Source organism: Ictidomys tridecemlineatus, chromosome 10 (assembly GCF_052094955.1).
Source record: "Ictidomys tridecemlineatus isolate mIctTri1 chromosome 10, mIctTri1.hap1, whole genome shotgun sequence".
NCBI classification, from domain to species: domain Eukaryota; kingdom Metazoa; phylum Chordata; class Mammalia; order Rodentia; family Sciuridae; genus Ictidomys; species Ictidomys tridecemlineatus.
The window spans coordinates 14478449-14494853 of record NC_135486.1 but is presented as its reverse complement, the minus strand read 5'-3'; the positions used below and the strand labels follow the sequence as shown (position 1 = coordinate 14494853).

General features: G+C 47.5%; 1 protein-coding gene and 1 long non-coding RNA gene across 4 annotated transcripts; one reads left to right on the top strand and one right to left on the bottom strand.

Moving 5' to 3' along the window:
* Positions 1-356: 356 nt before the first annotated feature.
* Positions 357-5804, top strand: Rgs16 (regulator of G protein signaling 16). Of its 2 annotated transcripts, none has more exons than XM_005319722.5 (5): positions 357-525; positions 1355-1465; positions 2210-2271; positions 2554-2720; positions 4088-5804. In XM_005319722.5, exons 1-5 carry the CDS (start codon positions 482-484, stop codon positions 4307-4309), a joined length of 606 nt encoding a protein of 201 aa, XP_005319779.1. In that variant the 5' UTR covers positions 357-481; the 3' UTR covers positions 4310-5804. The 2 variants fall into 2 exon arrangements, with proteins under 2 accessions (XP_005319779.1, XP_005319778.1); XM_005319721.4 differs by having other exon boundaries at positions 2207-2271.
* Positions 5805-6880: 1076 nt separating this feature from the next.
* Positions 6881-9214, bottom strand: LOC144367006 (uncharacterized). Of its 2 annotated transcripts, none has more exons than XR_013426219.1 (3): positions 9071-9214; positions 7626-7728; positions 6881-7144 (listed from the first exon to the last, which is right to left on the bottom strand). It is a non-coding gene; the product is annotated as an uncharacterized LOC144367006 (long non-coding RNA). The 2 variants fall into 2 exon arrangements; XR_013426220.1 differs by having other exon boundaries at positions 7661-7728.
* Positions 9215-16405: the final 7191 nt, after the last annotated feature.

Genomic DNA, 16405 nt, shown 5'->3' with positions numbered 1-16405 from the left:
GTTCGCCCCCGTGTCGCCCTTCCCGACCCGCCACCTCCACACGAACCCTCCTGACACCGCCGTGTCAGTTTCCAGCTTTTACTAGAGGTCGCCGGGTTTTTCCCTACCAAGCTGGGCGGTGCGTCCCCCCTCCGCCTTCTCCCTGCAGCTCCTGGCTCGCCACGCTACATCCCGGGCAGGAGGGGGCAGCCCAACCCGCCCGCCCGCCGCAGACCCGGTGTGTGCCAGTCGCGCCCTCCCACGTGGGGCCTCGGCCCCGCCTCCGCCCTCGCGGCGCCCAGCCACGCCCTCTGATTGGTCAGCGGCGCCCCGCCCCGCCCCACCCCGCCCCTCCGAGGGAATAAAAGCCCGGGCAGCCCAGCCAGGCGCGTGCAGGCTGACAGACCCGGCCAGTGCAAGTCAAGGCCTCCGCTTGCCCCTCGCGAGTCCCCTGGAACCCGCCACCATCCTCTTCAGGACGTGCTGCCCAGCGCCTGCAACCATGTGTCGCACCCTGGCCACCTTCCCTACTACCTGTCTGGAGAGGTAAGAGGAGTTTGCCTAGCTACCCGGAGGAAGGAGGCCAAGCCCCGCCAACTCTTAGGGAGCAGAGCGACAGGCTTGGGGACTTTGGTGGACGGGGGAATGGGACTCTAGTGACTTGAGTGGCGACGCAGAGGGCAACTTGATACCACCAAAAGGGAGTAGGAAAAGCGAAGGGAAGCTGAGGCCCGTTGTGTGCTGCGTTGCGTTCCCCATTCTCTGACAAAGGGCCGTATGCCTGCCCAAGAACTCTCTGCTGGAGGAACCACGTTGTCGCCTCCAGGCAGCACTGAGCCTGTCCCAGTTTCTTGTGCACTTGGTTCTGATTGCACAGCGCAGAGATGGGCACTGGACTTCTTTTACCTCTGGGAGGGCAGGGAGGTCTTACTCATGTCCCACCAGCGAGGGATGTGTGAACTCCCTAGAGAGCTATTGTGCAGCTTCCATGGAATTGGTGTCTCTGGAAAGGAAAAGTTAAAGAGGAAGGCGGGAATCAATTTCCACGCAGTTCCAGAAATACTCCTGACAAGCTTAGGAGATGCTAAATGGCACAAAGATCTTACTTTTTAAGTAGGAAAAAACTCTATATGGGCAGGACTGTAAAACCAGAAAGTGTTGACCTACCAAGGCACAGTTTGGACATTGCTGCTGTTGCTTCAGGCTTGAAGATACTAAAAAGAGAAGCACAGTTTGGGCCCTGGGAACAGCCAAGCATTTCCAGGAGCTCTTGAGGCTGAAATTTGGGTGGCAGAGCTCTTCTGGGACCCCACAAACCTGTCTGTGCTGACTGGGTAAATGGAGAATCCTTTCATGCTCATGATTTGTCTTTCAGAGCCAAAGAATTCAAGACACGTCTGGGAATCTTTCTTCACAAATCAGAGCTGGGCTCTGATTCTGGGAGTGTTGGCAAGTTCGAGTGGAGCAGTAAACACAACAAAGAGAGGTAAGTCCTGCCATCCAGCCCAGGGCCCCTAGCAGGGAGGGAGCCTAAGAAGGAGAATACAAGAAGAAACTAGGACATGCTAGGGTGAACCTTGGCAACCCCTCCCTTAAGATATTAATGGGATTTCTTATTGGTCTGGTGGCCACTTGACTCAGGGGAGAGTGGGTTGGTGGCTTTAGGCTTCTAAGTCTACCAACAGTTGGCTGTACTCAGGTCATGAACAGTTACTAGATGCTCCCTTCTGGGAATTCACAGTACATATAGCTGGGGATAGGACAGGGTCCAGGGCCATTTGAAGTAGTTATTAATGACTCTACTTCCATTAGTGTGCACCTTGCCTAGAAACCCTTTCATACTAACATCAACTGGGCCAGGAGCTGCACTGGGCTCTGGGGCGATACAATTCCTATACAAGGCCCTTATTCCTTGTGGAGGTGTACACAACAAAGCTCTCAGAGTCAGGGAAATGGAAGCAATTTTGGAAGCTAAGAAACAGTCTTAAAGATACTCACTGAGGATTAAAGGGTCCCTGACTTTGGTTTCTGATCCCTGAATTGACACCACCATTTATCCTAGCTCTAGCTAAGAGTTTGAGGAGTCAGCTTGATAAATCACTGAGCAAGTTTTTGTGTGAATTATGCAGCTTCTCATCAGGGTTCTGGCTAGGATTTGGGCTATGCTTTTTTGTTGTTGTTGTTTTACTTTAATTTTAAAATATTGACTTTTTTTTTTTTCCCCTAGTAGTAGCTTCTCAGAAGACGTGCTGGGATGGAGAGAGTCCTTTGACTTACTGCTGAGCAGTAAAAGTAAGTAGGACTCTGTTGTGTCTGTCTGTGGATGACACATGTGTACTCATGTGCTTTGGAGCCAGTCCGGGGGATGCTGAAAGCATGGGCGAAAGAATAGTAGTAGTAATAATAACATGATCCCCTAGTGTGCCAGCCTCTTTTCAAAATACAAAGGCAGGTCCTTGTTTGAGAAAATTACATCCTAAAAATAGAGCCATTATTGCAATTGCTGTCTTTTCTTCTTTTATTCCTCACTGTCCCCAGTCTGACCTGTTTCCTCCTTTCTCCCCTCAACCCCAGATGGAGTGGCTGCTTTCCACGCCTTCCTGAAGACAGAGTTCAGCGAGGAGAACCTGGAGTTCTGGCTGGCCTGCGAGGAGTTCAAGAAGATCCGATCAGCTGCCAAGCTGACCTCCAGGGCTCACCGCATCTTTGATGAGTTCATTCGCAGCGAAGCCCCTAAAGAGGTCAGTGCCCTGACATGGCCATGGATCCTCCAGACCCTTCCTGCCCCTTCCCCTTTAGAACAAGGAATAGTAGGAGGCCGGCAGGTGAAGGATTGGGTTTTCAATTGGAGAGGTCTTCTTTGTCACTGGAGGAGTGGGCTTCTGTGGCCAGAGACTAGAAAAACCAGGCGGTATGCTATTGCTCGGTGCTGCCCCCTTCAGATTCATAACCAGGCAGGATGGGTCAACAGGTTTTTCTGGTTTCTGCCCATGACCACCTTTGTAAATTGATTTTTTTTTCAACACACTTACTAACTGGGGAGACAAAGTCATGAACGAGACCTCGTGTAGCCTGGCTCAGTCCCTGGCTGCCCTGTCTTAGGCCTCTGGCTCTGTGGTCTTTTGCAATTCAGCCTTCCCTTCTGGCTGTTTCTGCATGGCGGCTGCTTTTGATAAAGAACATGGGGCCACCTGGTGGAGAAAGAAGGGATCACATTTTGTATTTGGTGTTCTGACCACTTTGGTTTATTCCATATTATGGAACACCAGTTACACGCAAGGTACTGACCGTTAAAGTCTCAGTGGAGATAGTAGTGAACAAATCACCCCCTACCCTGATGAAATTTATGTTCTAATGGGGAAGATGCCAATAACCAATTAAACAAATATAAGCGAGCCGGTGATTTGTGCTGTGATAGAGACAAAGCAGGCAAGCGGAGAGAGGGAGTGGAGGTATGGAGCAGGGTGAGGGAGGGGAGGTCTTTCAGCTTTATAAAGGAAGCCATGAATGGGCTGTTGGAAAACGTGACACAGGAACAGAGCGTTGAAAGAATTAGGGGAGGAAAGGAAATTCTAGCACAGGAAATAGGGCCATGTGGAGCAGGAAGAGAGAGTCGGACATGAGGACATGAGGTCAGACAGGCGAGATGGCCAGATGGAGAGTCCCACAAGCTTCAACAAGCACTTTGACTTTCCTCTGAGTGACGTGGGAAGTAACAGAAATGCTATCAGACGGAGTGAGTTTTAAAAGGCTCAGTTTAGTTGCCCAGAAGAGGGTAGAAGACAGAGACCAGTTGGGTCCTGTCACTGACCTGGTGGTGATAACTTGAACCAGGGTTGTTACAGAAGAAGGAAACGAAATTAGATTTGCACGATCTTACTATATCCTCACACTAGTTCTGAGAGATTGGAGGCTAACAGTGGTTCTGATGTGGGCATAGGCCCAGAGCTGAAGAGCTAGCTAGTGGGCAGAACCCAGGTTCCTGATTCAGAATCTGTGCTGCTTCCACCGCTCCACTGCCTGTTGGCCCTTCCCCCGCCCACAGGGCCACCCCTGGCCCTTCCCTGCTCTGCCCCCCACTCACTCCACATTACCCTCTTTCCCACAGGTGAACATTGACCATGAGACCCGGGAGCTGACCAGGACAAACCTGCAGGCCACCACCACCACGTGCTTCGAGGTGGCTCAGGGGAAGACACGCACTCTGATGGAGAAGGACTCCTACCCGCGTTTCCTGAAGTCTCCCGCTTACCAAGACCTGGCTGCCCGAGCCTCGGCCGCCTCCGCCTGTACCTCCAGCTGCAGCCTGGCTGAGCCCTCGCACACCTGAGCCTTCCGGGCCACAAGGAAACTAGTGGGCAGAGAGGTGGAGTCACCCATCCCCGAGGCGGCCACCCCTGCATGGGAGGCAGGTTCTGCCCAGCAAGTGCAAGAGGACAGTGGAGGTGTCCCAGAGCCCGCACGGGAGCAGCAGGCTGTCCTCCAGAGACTGTGAACTGAGTGCCTGGTGGGAGAGGGCTCCCCGTGTCCAGGAGCTGCGGGGAAGGGCAACATGGGGGCTGTGTGGGGCTCTCTGGGGACAAGATTGGTGGTGTGGCAGGCAGCACTGGCTCTTGGCCTTCCCACAGGGGCAAGCAGATGTTGCAGAGTGGCTTGGGCAACTAGAAAAGAGTGTGGGAAGAAGGTAACTGGGTGAGCTATTGGCCAGTGGGCAGTTGACTTCGATCATGTCACAGAAAGAGCCATGGGTATGGCGTCTTCCCACTGTGCCCTCCTCTCCCACCCGGGCTCACCCCAAGGTCCATCCTCACAGTCCTCTCAAGGTCAACATGATTCTTGCCTAGAACGAGATGTTTATACCTCAAAAACTGGTCCTTGAGCCCCTTTGCAGGTCAGTAGCAAGTCCGGAAGAGGCCATCTTGCTCTTGTGGACCCAGCCTGGGTGCTGTTGATGGCCTCTTGCAGGTGGCTGCTGGTCATGTTTGCAGCAGGCCCACCTGTGAGTCGGGACTTCTGAGGAGCTTCTGAGTCCTATGCTGCCCTTGAAGGTAGGGCCAGGAGGAGGGACGAGGGAGGCCTTAGGGGCAGGTAGCCCAGATGTCACGCCAACAGCGTGGAACAGGGAAGAGAAGGGTAATGAGAAGCTAATCCCTTGGCAGTACCTGAAAGTCCTTCTGAAATCAAGCCACTATTTCCTGTGGGCACAAGATGCACCCCTGGGGTGTTGGGAAAGATGGCGCAGGGACCACCAGGGCCACCGGACAGAAGGTGGAAGCTGCACTCAAGCTGGGGAGCAGGGCTGCTTGGAAAGACAGGACTGGGGGAAATCAGCACTTGCCTGTCACCTCAGGGCCTCACCGAACAAACATTCCATGATGGATTTCCTGCGCCAGAGCCCAGGGTGGGAGGTGAACTCACCAGGGCAGCCCCCTTGTGCCCCAGGATTGCCAACACTGTTCTCTCTGCACTTGAGCTCCTCCAGGAGAAAATTTATTTAAGAATGATGTCTTGTGGCGGTGTGCCGATTGTCATAGCATATTATTTTTGTTACCATTGTCGCCGTTGTTATTTATTGTTGTCATTTCAGTTTGTCTGCACTGGAGAATCTCAGCAGCAGCTGCTGCCTGACTGTCCCCTCCTCCACCAGACTCTACCTCTGAGCGTGCTGGGAACCGCTAGGGCCTGTCAGGAACTCCTTATTGTTTAAATATTTATTTATTGTTCACAAAGGGAGCTGGGTTCCTTAATGAGTGATGTATGCAATGCCTGTTTTCCTGTTTCAGCATGTTATATTCTTGTAAAATAAATATAAAACATAAATGCAACATCCTGTCTATAAGGGCTGATTGGGAGAAGGAGCGGGAGATGTGTGGAGGTGCTGGGAGCTCACAGGATGGGGGGGCGGGCCCAGGGGAAGACCTCTGTTCACCTGGTAGCTGGCAGACTTGGAGAAAAGCGACAGATGCTGAGGGTGGCCACGTCCCTTAGCTGATGGCAGCTCCACTTGGGCTACTTGTGCAGTGGACCAGGTTCAGTCTGCTGTCACTTCACAGTAGGGACTGCTGGGACTCAGCACAAGCCATTCCACACCTGCCTCTAATAGCACAAGGGTGGATTAGTAGCCTTAGGTCCAGCAGCCGGACTAATTATCAGGCAGTAACTTTTGTAGCCTGGTCACAGCTGTCCATGTTTAATTTGCATTAGTATTCTTTTATAATTTCATTTAAATTCAAGGAATTTAAATTATTATCTTACACCATCACCAATGTCTGAGATGAAGTATGTGAGGCCATTCTGTGTCCGAGGCTGTTCCTCTCCATGGGTTGAGGGCATGTGAGGGTTAGGCTGGGCATGAAAGAATTTGGGGGAATTTTGCCAAGTTCAAAATCTGCTCCTCTTCAGCCAATTGCCTACTTGTTTTCCCTTCTCATCCTAGCAATCCTCACTTTTTTTTTAAACTCCTTGATTACCACTGTTTGAAAAGTTTCTTTTTTCTCTGTTTATATACAGATCTGAGCCTTATAGTGACTATGATTTCTCCCCTGCTGTTAGTCAGAACAAAGTGGTCAGAGTTCAGACCCTTAGGGTAAAACTTCACAGAGTCACACCCGAAGCCCAGAGGGGGCCATTCTCTGGGGGATTCTGATGTTAAGGGCTGAGGAAGGAGCACACTGAGGTGGGCCCTGACCTCATGGGGTCCTGACAACAGCTCTGTGACACAGGTGAGAAACTGAAGTCCCCCCCCCCCCCACAAGTGCACGGAAGAGTGACAGGGCACCCAGGGAAGTAGGGACACTCTTTCTTTTCACTACTTTCCTTCCACCTTCTTGCCTTTTCACATGCATTTGTTGAGTGCGTCCTGGGCACAACTGGTAGAAAACTAAGAACAGACACTGCACCATCCATCAAAAGCCTCATTTAATGGCGGGAGAGGGATTCTGGAGAAGCCTAGGCAAGGGCCAAGCTGTGTTTCCGAGGGAATGGGTGCTGGTTGGAAAAGAAGAGAGAGATGAACAGGCTGATGGGTGGCTTCTGACAGGGGCAGGTGCTCTCGGCTCCTCTGTCCAGAGAGACCATCCATCCTCTGGGCCTGTTCCCAGGTAACGCACCACTCTGCTCACCCTCCCTCTCACATAGCGTGGCCTTGGGGTGGTCAGGGTATGTCCTGAAGGTGGTGGGGGAACATTGGAGATAAGTAAGAAGAACTCTTCACTGACCCGTAGATCTCCCAGCGTCAGGATCAAAATAGTCCCATGGTGTTTGGTTTTCAGAGTTTGAGTGACACACTAAAGATCACGCAGCTAGCCTGGGATCTCCATCATCTTTAGCCCTGCAAGCTCTGTCCCCTCCCCTTGAGGACCTCAGGCCTTGATTAATAGGCAAAGTGCCTCTTGAGCAGGCCCCCCGAAGGCCTCTCAGGCCTGCTGTCTTGCTTCTTTCTCACCTGTCCCTTAAAAACAAACCTGCCCTTCCCAGATGCACCCCACTTTTGCATACTGGACCACCTCCCTGCTGGGGCTCCCCACTCTCAACGCTACCCATGCCTCCTCAGTCTGCTTGGGCATGCATCCTTCACGGGAGCCTCCCCTGGCCTTGGGTCTGGCTGTGGAAACCTCTCCTTCATGTTGTCTGCTGCTGATGCTCACCCAAGAGGTTCCTTGATGCCTGAAAGGGACGTTACCTCCGTTTACAGCCTGCAGACTCCTGGGATTAGGCACGTCCTCTTCTCCAGTTTTCTGCTCCCAAGGCCTAGCACATAATCACTGCTTAGCCAATGGTTCTTAGGTGTTAATTTTAAATCCAGAGGGAGGAAAGTTTGATCATGATTCCATCCCAGGAGGACTTCTCTTCCTGGGTTCTCCCCTGTACTCGTTCCCTATACAAACACACCCAAAGCCTAGGTCATCCTTCTCCTCCTCAGATATCCTCTGCCTTCTGTTCCCCTCACCCTGATACTCAGGCACTGTCCACCAGGTTTAGCCGTCTCCATCTCTTCCCCATCACTTTTAATCCCTATCAAATCCAAATGGGTGGAGCCAGCGGTTCTTCCCCTGCCTCACGGAGACTTCCTGTCTCTCCTCTCCAATCTGGGCTCTAACAACTGTTTCCCCCACAACTGTCCTTACCCCAGTCCCCCACCCCCTCTGGCTCCTTCTCTGCACTGGGCCATGCACTGGATGCATGAGGCACAGATCTGAGTCCTTGGTGGCTACATTAAAGCCCGCAGTGGCTCACTTTTGACTATGAGATGAAATGCAGCTCTCATATGCCATGCAAAGCTCTGTGGCGTGACTCAAGTCCCTCTCCAGAATTATCTCCTGCCCAGCTGGCCTTGACCTACGCCACAGGCTCTTCCTTTCCTGTTATTTGTGTTGCTGCACACGCTGTCTCCTCTGCTTGCAATGCCCTCTTTTACTTCCTCTTTTTTTTTTTTTTAAATTGGGGGTTGGGGGTGAAGAATGCCAACTTTCAAAATCTAGCAAAAATAGCACCTTCTCAGTGAACCTTTCCCAGATGTCCCCATGGAGAGTTAACTAATGACCCCCACTTCTGTAATCCTAAGATACACTGTTCTTACCCTGGTTGTGTCAAGTATGGCACGGCATTGTGACTAATCCCAGCTCCTTCCCTTCCATTAAGCTGAGCTCTTCAAGGTCAAGGGCCATACTGTTCACCTTGATAAGGTGGGGCACACCAGAGCCCAGGCAGGCAGTGTATAGCCCTGCCTGGGAATTGGAATCTGGCCCGTTCACCTTGGGAAGTTATTTAAGCCTAAGTTTCAGTTCATCTACGAAATGAGCATAACAAGACTGCACCCTGCACAGGGAATACTGAATAGAATAAAAGTGTTTGGCACAATGTTGATGTCATGATAACAAGAGCCATGAATATTGGCTGTAATTATTACTTAGCGGAGTGCCTTGTAAGTAGGCCTTAGCTAAGAGGTATTTATTGACTATGAATAAAATGGCAGAACAAAGATTCAAACCCAGGATTCTAAATCAGCTTTCCTTTCTAATACAGTTGCTTCAATTATACAGATACACACACACACACACACACACACACACACACACATACAAGTAGCTACCATTTTTGGTCTGATGATCTGGGCATCTCAGAATCTCAGATGAGAAAATGTAAAGTTGGAGGCATTAAACAAACCAGTGTATTACAGGAAACAGGATTCACTCAAACTCAGGTCTGCCAGTGCTCTCCTCAAACAGGCGCCAATGGCTTCCGGGTCTGAAGAAGAAAAGCTCATTGCGCACCCTCTGCTGCCACCCTGTGGCCATTCTCGGCAATAAAAGCCTTTTCCTTGGAATAGCTTGGCCTTCATTATTTTAAAAAAATTTGTTCTTTTTAGCTACACATGAGTGTGTATTTTGACATATTATACATACATGAAGTATGACTTATTCTAACTAGGATCCAGTTATTGTGGTTGTACGTGATGTGGAATTATCCTTATGAACGTAGGAAAGTTATATCTGATTCATACTACAGTCTTTCCTATTCCCATTCTGTCTCCCTCCCTTCCTTCCCCTTTGTCTAATCCAATGACATCTATCATTTTTAAAGTTTGGGTTCTTTCTTCGTAATTATATCTTAGTGGCTATAATTTGTTTCAATGCAGTTTTGATACTTAATTTTAATTAACACATGAATTTCAATTAAATCAGAATTATTAGCATATCTGCTAATATAGCTCAGTGGGTACAAGAATTAAGCCAACATTTCTTAATTTTCCACAGAGCAGAAATTAACTTTAAAAGTTGAAGCTCTTAGGTAATGAGAAAAGGTGTTCAGGCCTATTAATTGCTGATCTCCAGGTAAGTCACTGTTATTGAATGCTTTAAGTTGGTCCAATAATTCAAATTGCTTTTGGAAAGAAAAGAAAGATTGGAAATTTGAATAACTGAAGTGTGACTAGATAATGGAGTTGGAGTTCACATCATTTAGGGAAGTTATCTCCTGACTTATAGTGTTGCTGACTTCCAAGCTGTGATTACTATATTTGATTTAACACATAATTATTTCATTTAAACTTTAAGCAAAGCAAGAATGTGTGGATTAATCCTTTATTTGTAATGAATTCCCACTGAAGGGATAGTTCTGTGCTGGCAGGATAATCACCTATGCTAATCCCATCTTGTCAGTTCCACAAGGCCATGTCACAGAACAGCGTGGTGCAATGATTCAGGCTGCAGCCTCAGAGTTAGGCCACTGAACCCAGCCCCACATCTGCTACTTATCAGCTGAATGATCTTTAGCACATTACTCATTTCTTAGAGCCTCACTTTTTACTATAAAATGTGAATAACAATAGTATCGCCATCGATGCACTTTTGTGAGGAGAATTCACAAAAAGTGTTTATCACAGGGCTTGATAGCAAGTACTCAAAAATGGTAGCTATTTGTATGTGACAGGCCCTAAATTTCCCATATGTTAATTTCTGTAATCCTCCTAATATCCCTATGAGGTAACTACTACTATTATCACACTCTTTATTTTACAAATGCAGAAACCATGAACCAGAAAGCACATAAATTGCCCAGATTTAAAGAGCTGGTAAGTAGCTGCAGTTAGCTACCAATCATTGCATAAAAGCTGTTGGAGACCACACTCACATGCTGATGTGGGAATAGCAGCATTCTCTTTGATTCAACTTGACTCCACTGTCTTCTCATCAAGATCTGAGAAGAAGGCCTTTGGTAGGTTCCATGTAGCTCTTTCCCAATCCCTTCAGTCCCAGGGGTCTTTTTTGGTCAAAGGAAGGAAAGATGGAGGACGTTGCTCAATTCTGACATCTTAGGTATGGGAAGAGGGAAGTTGGATGAAGGAAGGAGACAGCCCTACATTTCATCTTGGCCTTGTTTTTCTTTCCACATCCCCAGTTTGGGATTCCCATCCACTCCTGGGCCTGCTCTTCTCTGTCCTTGGTGATTCTTTCTTTAGAATCTGGGCCTCAGAACCCAGCCCAGTGGCTGGGGTCTCTTTGTGGACAGACAGATGTCTCTTCCTGCTGTGGCGGTGGTCAGACTCTGCCTGTCTTGGGCCGCCTCTTCCTTGATTCTCCTGGTTCAAGATGGCGTGGGATTTCCATGGTTCCTACCTCATGCTGGTCCACAGGACTGACGCTTCTCTGTGTCTCCATGTTCCAGCTCCCGCCCTTCCCCAGGAGGGGTAGTTGGTGCCAAGTACCTCTCCTCTCATGCTTGCCTGGGGATCTAATGACAGCACCTAACCCAGGGACCCAGAAAACCAGGTTTCAAACTAATAAATGATGGATTCCTCTGTGAGGGTTACTTTTCACCCTCTGCCTCAACCTTGACCCAGAGTTAAGTTTTGATGAAATGTGATAGTTCTCCTCCTCCATCATTCATTGCATTCCTTACTCTTGTGTAGTAGTCAGGAGTTTTATTGTATCTGTGCTTTTTATTACAATGGGCTCACATCCTTTTCCCCCCATATTTTTTATTGGTACATGATAGTTGTACACAATAGTGGGATTTGCTGATACATATTTGTACATGTGCACAATATAGCAATATAATTTGATCAATATCACTCCCCAGTATTTTCCCTTTCCTTCAATGCATGTCATTTCTTTTTTTATTTGTTTAATTAGTTATACATGACAGCAGAACGCATTTCAATTCATTGTACACAAGTGGAGCACAACTTTTCATTTCTCTGGTTGTACACAATGTAGAGTTGTACCACATGTGAAGTCATACACAACATTCCTAGGGTAATGATGTTCATCTCATTCCACCATCCTTCCTGGCCCCATACCCTCTCTCCTCCCTCCCTCCCCTTTGTCCAATCAAAGTTCCTCCATTTTTCCCATGCCCCCCTCCCCCATTATGGATCAGCATCCACTTATCAGTGAGAAAATTCAGCCTTTGGTTTTATGGGATTGGCTAACTTCACTTAGTATGATATTCTCCAACTCCATCCATTTACCTGCAAGTGCCATGATTTTATTCTGTTAATACTGAGTAATATTCCATTGTGTATATGTACCACAGTTCCTTTATCCATTCATCTACTGAAGGGCATCTAGGTTGGTTCCACAATTTAGCTATTGTGAATCGAGCTGCTCTAAACACTGATGTGGCTGTATCAATATAGTATGCTGATTTTAAGTCCTTTGGGTATAGACAGAGGAGTGGGATAGCTGGGTCAAATGGTGGTTCCATTCCAAGTTTTCTAAGGAATCTCCATATTGCTTTCCATAGTGGTTGTACCAATTTTGCAGTGCCACTAGCAATGTATGAGTGTACCTTTTACTCTACATCCTCGCCAACACTTATTATTGCTTGTTTTCTTGATAATTGCCATTCTGACTGGAATGAGATGAAATCTTAGAGTAGTTTTAACTTGCATTTCTCTAATTACTAGAGATTACATTTCTCTAATTACATTTTTTCATATATTTGTTGATCAATTGTATATCTTCTTCTGAGAAGGATCTGCTCAGATCCTTAGCCCATTTATTGATTGGGTTATTTATTTTTTTTTTGGTGTTAAGTTTTTTGAGTTTTTTATATATCCTGGAAATTAGTGCTCTATCTGATAAGCATGTAGCATTCTCCAGGAGTCTGTCAAATCTCTTGCCTCTGTAACAAGATGGCGGCTATTAGCACACCTAGCAGGGATACCTCTGGTGTAACCAAGCCTGCAGGGGCCTTGATGATGGTCTTCTGGATCCTGGCTGTTTTCCAGCTGGATGGAAGCGACCATGTTCGTAGTTGTTGGTGGGGTAGTGTCAAATCTGTAAATATCTTGGTGTTAGGCTTCCAGCCACCAGCCGGTGTCCCAAGATAGAAGCTGCCTCAATTAAAGATGGTGTTAGTAGCAGAGGAGATAACCTGAGATGGCATTGGAGGTGTCCCAAGATGATGGCTACCACTTTTAGAGATGGGGCTGAATGGTCAAGCCAAACAATGGCTTTGGGTGACCTGTTTGGAGATACAGCGCTGTGGTATGTGACCGTGGTCCTCAGCATGGTTGGCAGTCCTTTTCCTGTGCTTGGGCCTGGGCGCTGCATTGCATAGTCGGTCAGTACTGGGCCTGCCTGGTCTCTGCGGTGATCCGCAGGTCCTGGAAGAGGGTTTTTAGAGTCATAGAAAAAGGTCTATTTTTTTTAACCAGTGTAGCAGCTTACCTCTTAAAAAGCAGTCAGCCTGGAATGGTGGGGCACGCTTACAATCCCAGCAGCTGGGGAGGCTGAGGCAGGAGGAAGGCAAATTCAAAGCCAGTCTCAGCAATTTAGCAAGACCCTAAGCATTTTAGCAAGATCCTGCCTCAAAATATAAAAAGGACTGGGGATATAGCTCAGTGGTTAAGCACCTCTGGATTCATTCCCTGGTACAACAAACAAATAACAACAACAACAACAAAACCCTACTCAGAAATACCTACATGGAGTCTGGTAGGGTCATTTAAAACTCTGTCATGGTGAAGGAAATAATATTTAATTTTCCAAAATGATCCATTCAGACTGGTTGAATCTTTTCAAACAGAACTTATTCCTCATTTTGTAAAATCAAAAAGAATATGTTTTGGAACCATGACTTAATTCTAAAGATGAGAGGAGAGAAAACAAAAATTAGAAAAATGACCCAGGTAGTGGGCAGCTAACAGGTGAGCTGTATGTACCACTTCTGGTGAACCTAGTTGCCCCCACAGCATGTCAACAGCAATTGGACCAGGGCATCCCTTGACCGGGAACAAGATAGAAAGAAGGCCACTTCCTAATGAGGGCTGATTGGGAGACAGACAAGGTGGTTGTGCCACTGCAGAAGGAACCGAATGTCCTCCTCTCCGGGCTAGTGCGAGCACTTGCAGCTTGTGAATCGATGCCAACCCCACCCGCTCTGTGCACTTTGTTTCCTAGACAATGGTAATTAAGGCAACAACCCGCAAACTCTCCCACTTCCTGACAGCACCCAACTGGGAACAGAACCCCAATCACCTGCCGCTGCCCACACCCTGCAACAAGCCCCGCCCCCAGCCTCCTCCTGCTCAGATGTTCTGTGGTTCCTGGGGTGAGTCCTGCCTGGTCGCACAGCTGACTACACCTCAGTGTTCCCACGACGGTGTGCGTTCCCGCACACTGGGCTTCAACATCTGTCAACATGAGTAGAAAGGAAAGCATTCTCCAGGAGTCTGTCAGCTCTTCTGTTTAGAAGAGGCTAATGTCCCCAGGGCCTCTATGCTACTGTTCTGATCTGGGCCACCATTGGCTCTCACTGGGTTATTGCAATAGCCAAAAGAAAAACACGAAATTTAGTGATTTTTTTTAATTTTAAAAAAAATTTTTTTTTTGGTACTCCCTCCAAAAAAATTGAACCCAGGGGAACTTTACCATGGAGCCCTTTTTATTTTTTTATTTTGAGACAGAGTCTCACTAAGTTTCTGAGAGCCTTGCTAAGTTGCTGAAGCTGTACTTGAACTTGTGATCCTCCTGTCTCAGCCTCCCAAGTCCCTGGGGTTACAGGCATGCACCACCACACCTAACAATTTAGGAAAGTTTAATGCAGCAAAGAATGACTCATGAATCAGGCAGCTCTCAAAACCAGAAGAGGTTTGGAGAACTTGAACCTGCAATGTAGTCAGGCAGCATTTATGGACAGAAAATGGAAAGTAAGGTACAGAGGCAGCTTGATTGGCTGTAGCTCAGCCTTTACCTTATTTGAACATGGTCTCATGGGTTGGCCTCCTGTGGTTGACTGAAGCTCAGCTGCTGATTGGCTGACTCAGCTACTTGTTACAAAAGCACACTTCTAAGTTTGGGGTTCAGAGAGTTCACAGTTAGGATGTAGTTCACTATGTAGGACTCACGCAATGAAGTCCAAATTTGGTTTTTAACACCTCCTAACTGTAATGCTTGCTGTTATCAGTGTCTTCCTCTTCATCTCAATATTTACCTTTACTTCCAATTCCCAGTTCTTCTCAGTATAGCACAAAAACAACCCTCTGAAAATTTAATTTAGATTTTGTCTAAATTAAATTCCAGTGGCTGTCATCTTGCTCAGTGTTGAAGCCCAAGTCCTTACCTCGGTCCCCAAGGCCCTACATGACCTGATCCTCCACTTCTCACCTTCCTTCACTCACTCTATTTCAGCCTCAGTGGCCTCTGTGCTGTTCCTTGATCACACCAGGCCTGCTCCTTCCACAGGACCTTTGCACTCACTGATCCCTTTGATTACTGAGCTTTTGCTGCATGAATGTACATAGTGTGCTTCTGTATTTTCCTCAAGTCTGTGCTAAGCTGTCACCTTCTGAATGAGAGCCTCCTCAACCTCCAAGTAAAATTATGCTCCCTACTTTGCCACTTTTAGCCTCTTGATTCTACTTTATTATTCCCTGTAGTGTTTTCATCATAAAATATACCACATGGTTTACTTATTTTTCTCATTGTCTGATTCCAGTGGGCATGTGGGTAGGTACCTTTCTCTGGGTTGTTCTGTGATGTTGCCCAGATCCCTACAACACAGCCAGTGACCCAGCCACTTTATGCCTCAGTGTCCTCATTTGTAAAATGGGACAAAAATAATCAACTGTATTATCAATTGTATTATCTTTCATAAGTTAATATCTCTAAAGGTAATATCCTGGAGCACTCGAGAGAGCTATGCAATGCTTGCTGTTATTAGTGTCTTCCTCTTCATCATTGTTCTTCTTATTGTTCAGGTAGCAAAGCAGCATATACAGAGACAAGTGCGTGCCCAGCAGAAAGAAGTTTGGGGGCACTGATGGTAGCAGCCATAATGCCCACCAGGAGTAGGGACTGTATATTTCATAACCTGAAATAAATGTTGGGGTTTTTTCTTTCAATTATTTATGATCTTTTTTCTACAAAGATGCAAGCCTCATGAAGAACTACCTGGTTTCTTGGCAAAGCACTGTACCCCAAGCCTTTATAATAATGACTGGCAACAGAGCTGTTGAGTGACAAACAGTAAGTAAGTGAACAAGGGGGTAGGTGTTTATTTTCCCTTCTTCTCCCCAAAGGGATTTGCAATAACATGGAAAAGGAGCAAAAGTGGTTGCAATAAGATGGAAAAGATACAAAAGTGAGAGAGGACATGGGGGCAGGAAAGATGGTGGAATGAGATGGACATCATTACCCTAGGCACTCGTATGACTGCACGTACGGGCGGGTGCTACACGGTGTACAACCAGAGAAATGAAAAGTTGTGCTGCACTTGTGTACCACGAACCAAAATGCATTCTGCTGTCATATATACCTAAATAGAATAAATAAACTAATTTTAAAAAAATCCTATAAACCTCCATATAACAACAACAAGATACAAAAGTGATGGATGAGCTGGTGGCTGCAACCCAACAGGTGGAGAGGCTGAAAGGTGCGCGGCCTGGTTCTGGGGATTCCGGGCGTCCACTGAGTCT

Coding starts and splice junctions, on each gene's coding strand:
- Rgs16 (XM_005319721.4), top strand. CDS start 482: ATGTGTCGCACCCTGGCCACCTTCCCTACTACCTGTCTGGAGAG. Junction 526..1,354: donor CCTACTACCTGTCTGGAGAG/GTAAGAGGAGTT, acceptor TTTGTCTTTCAG/AGCCAAAGAATTCAAGACAC. Junction 2,272..2,553: donor CTTACTGCTGAGCAGTAAAA/GTAAGTAGGACT, acceptor CCTCAACCCCAG/ATGGAGTGGCTGCTTTCCAC.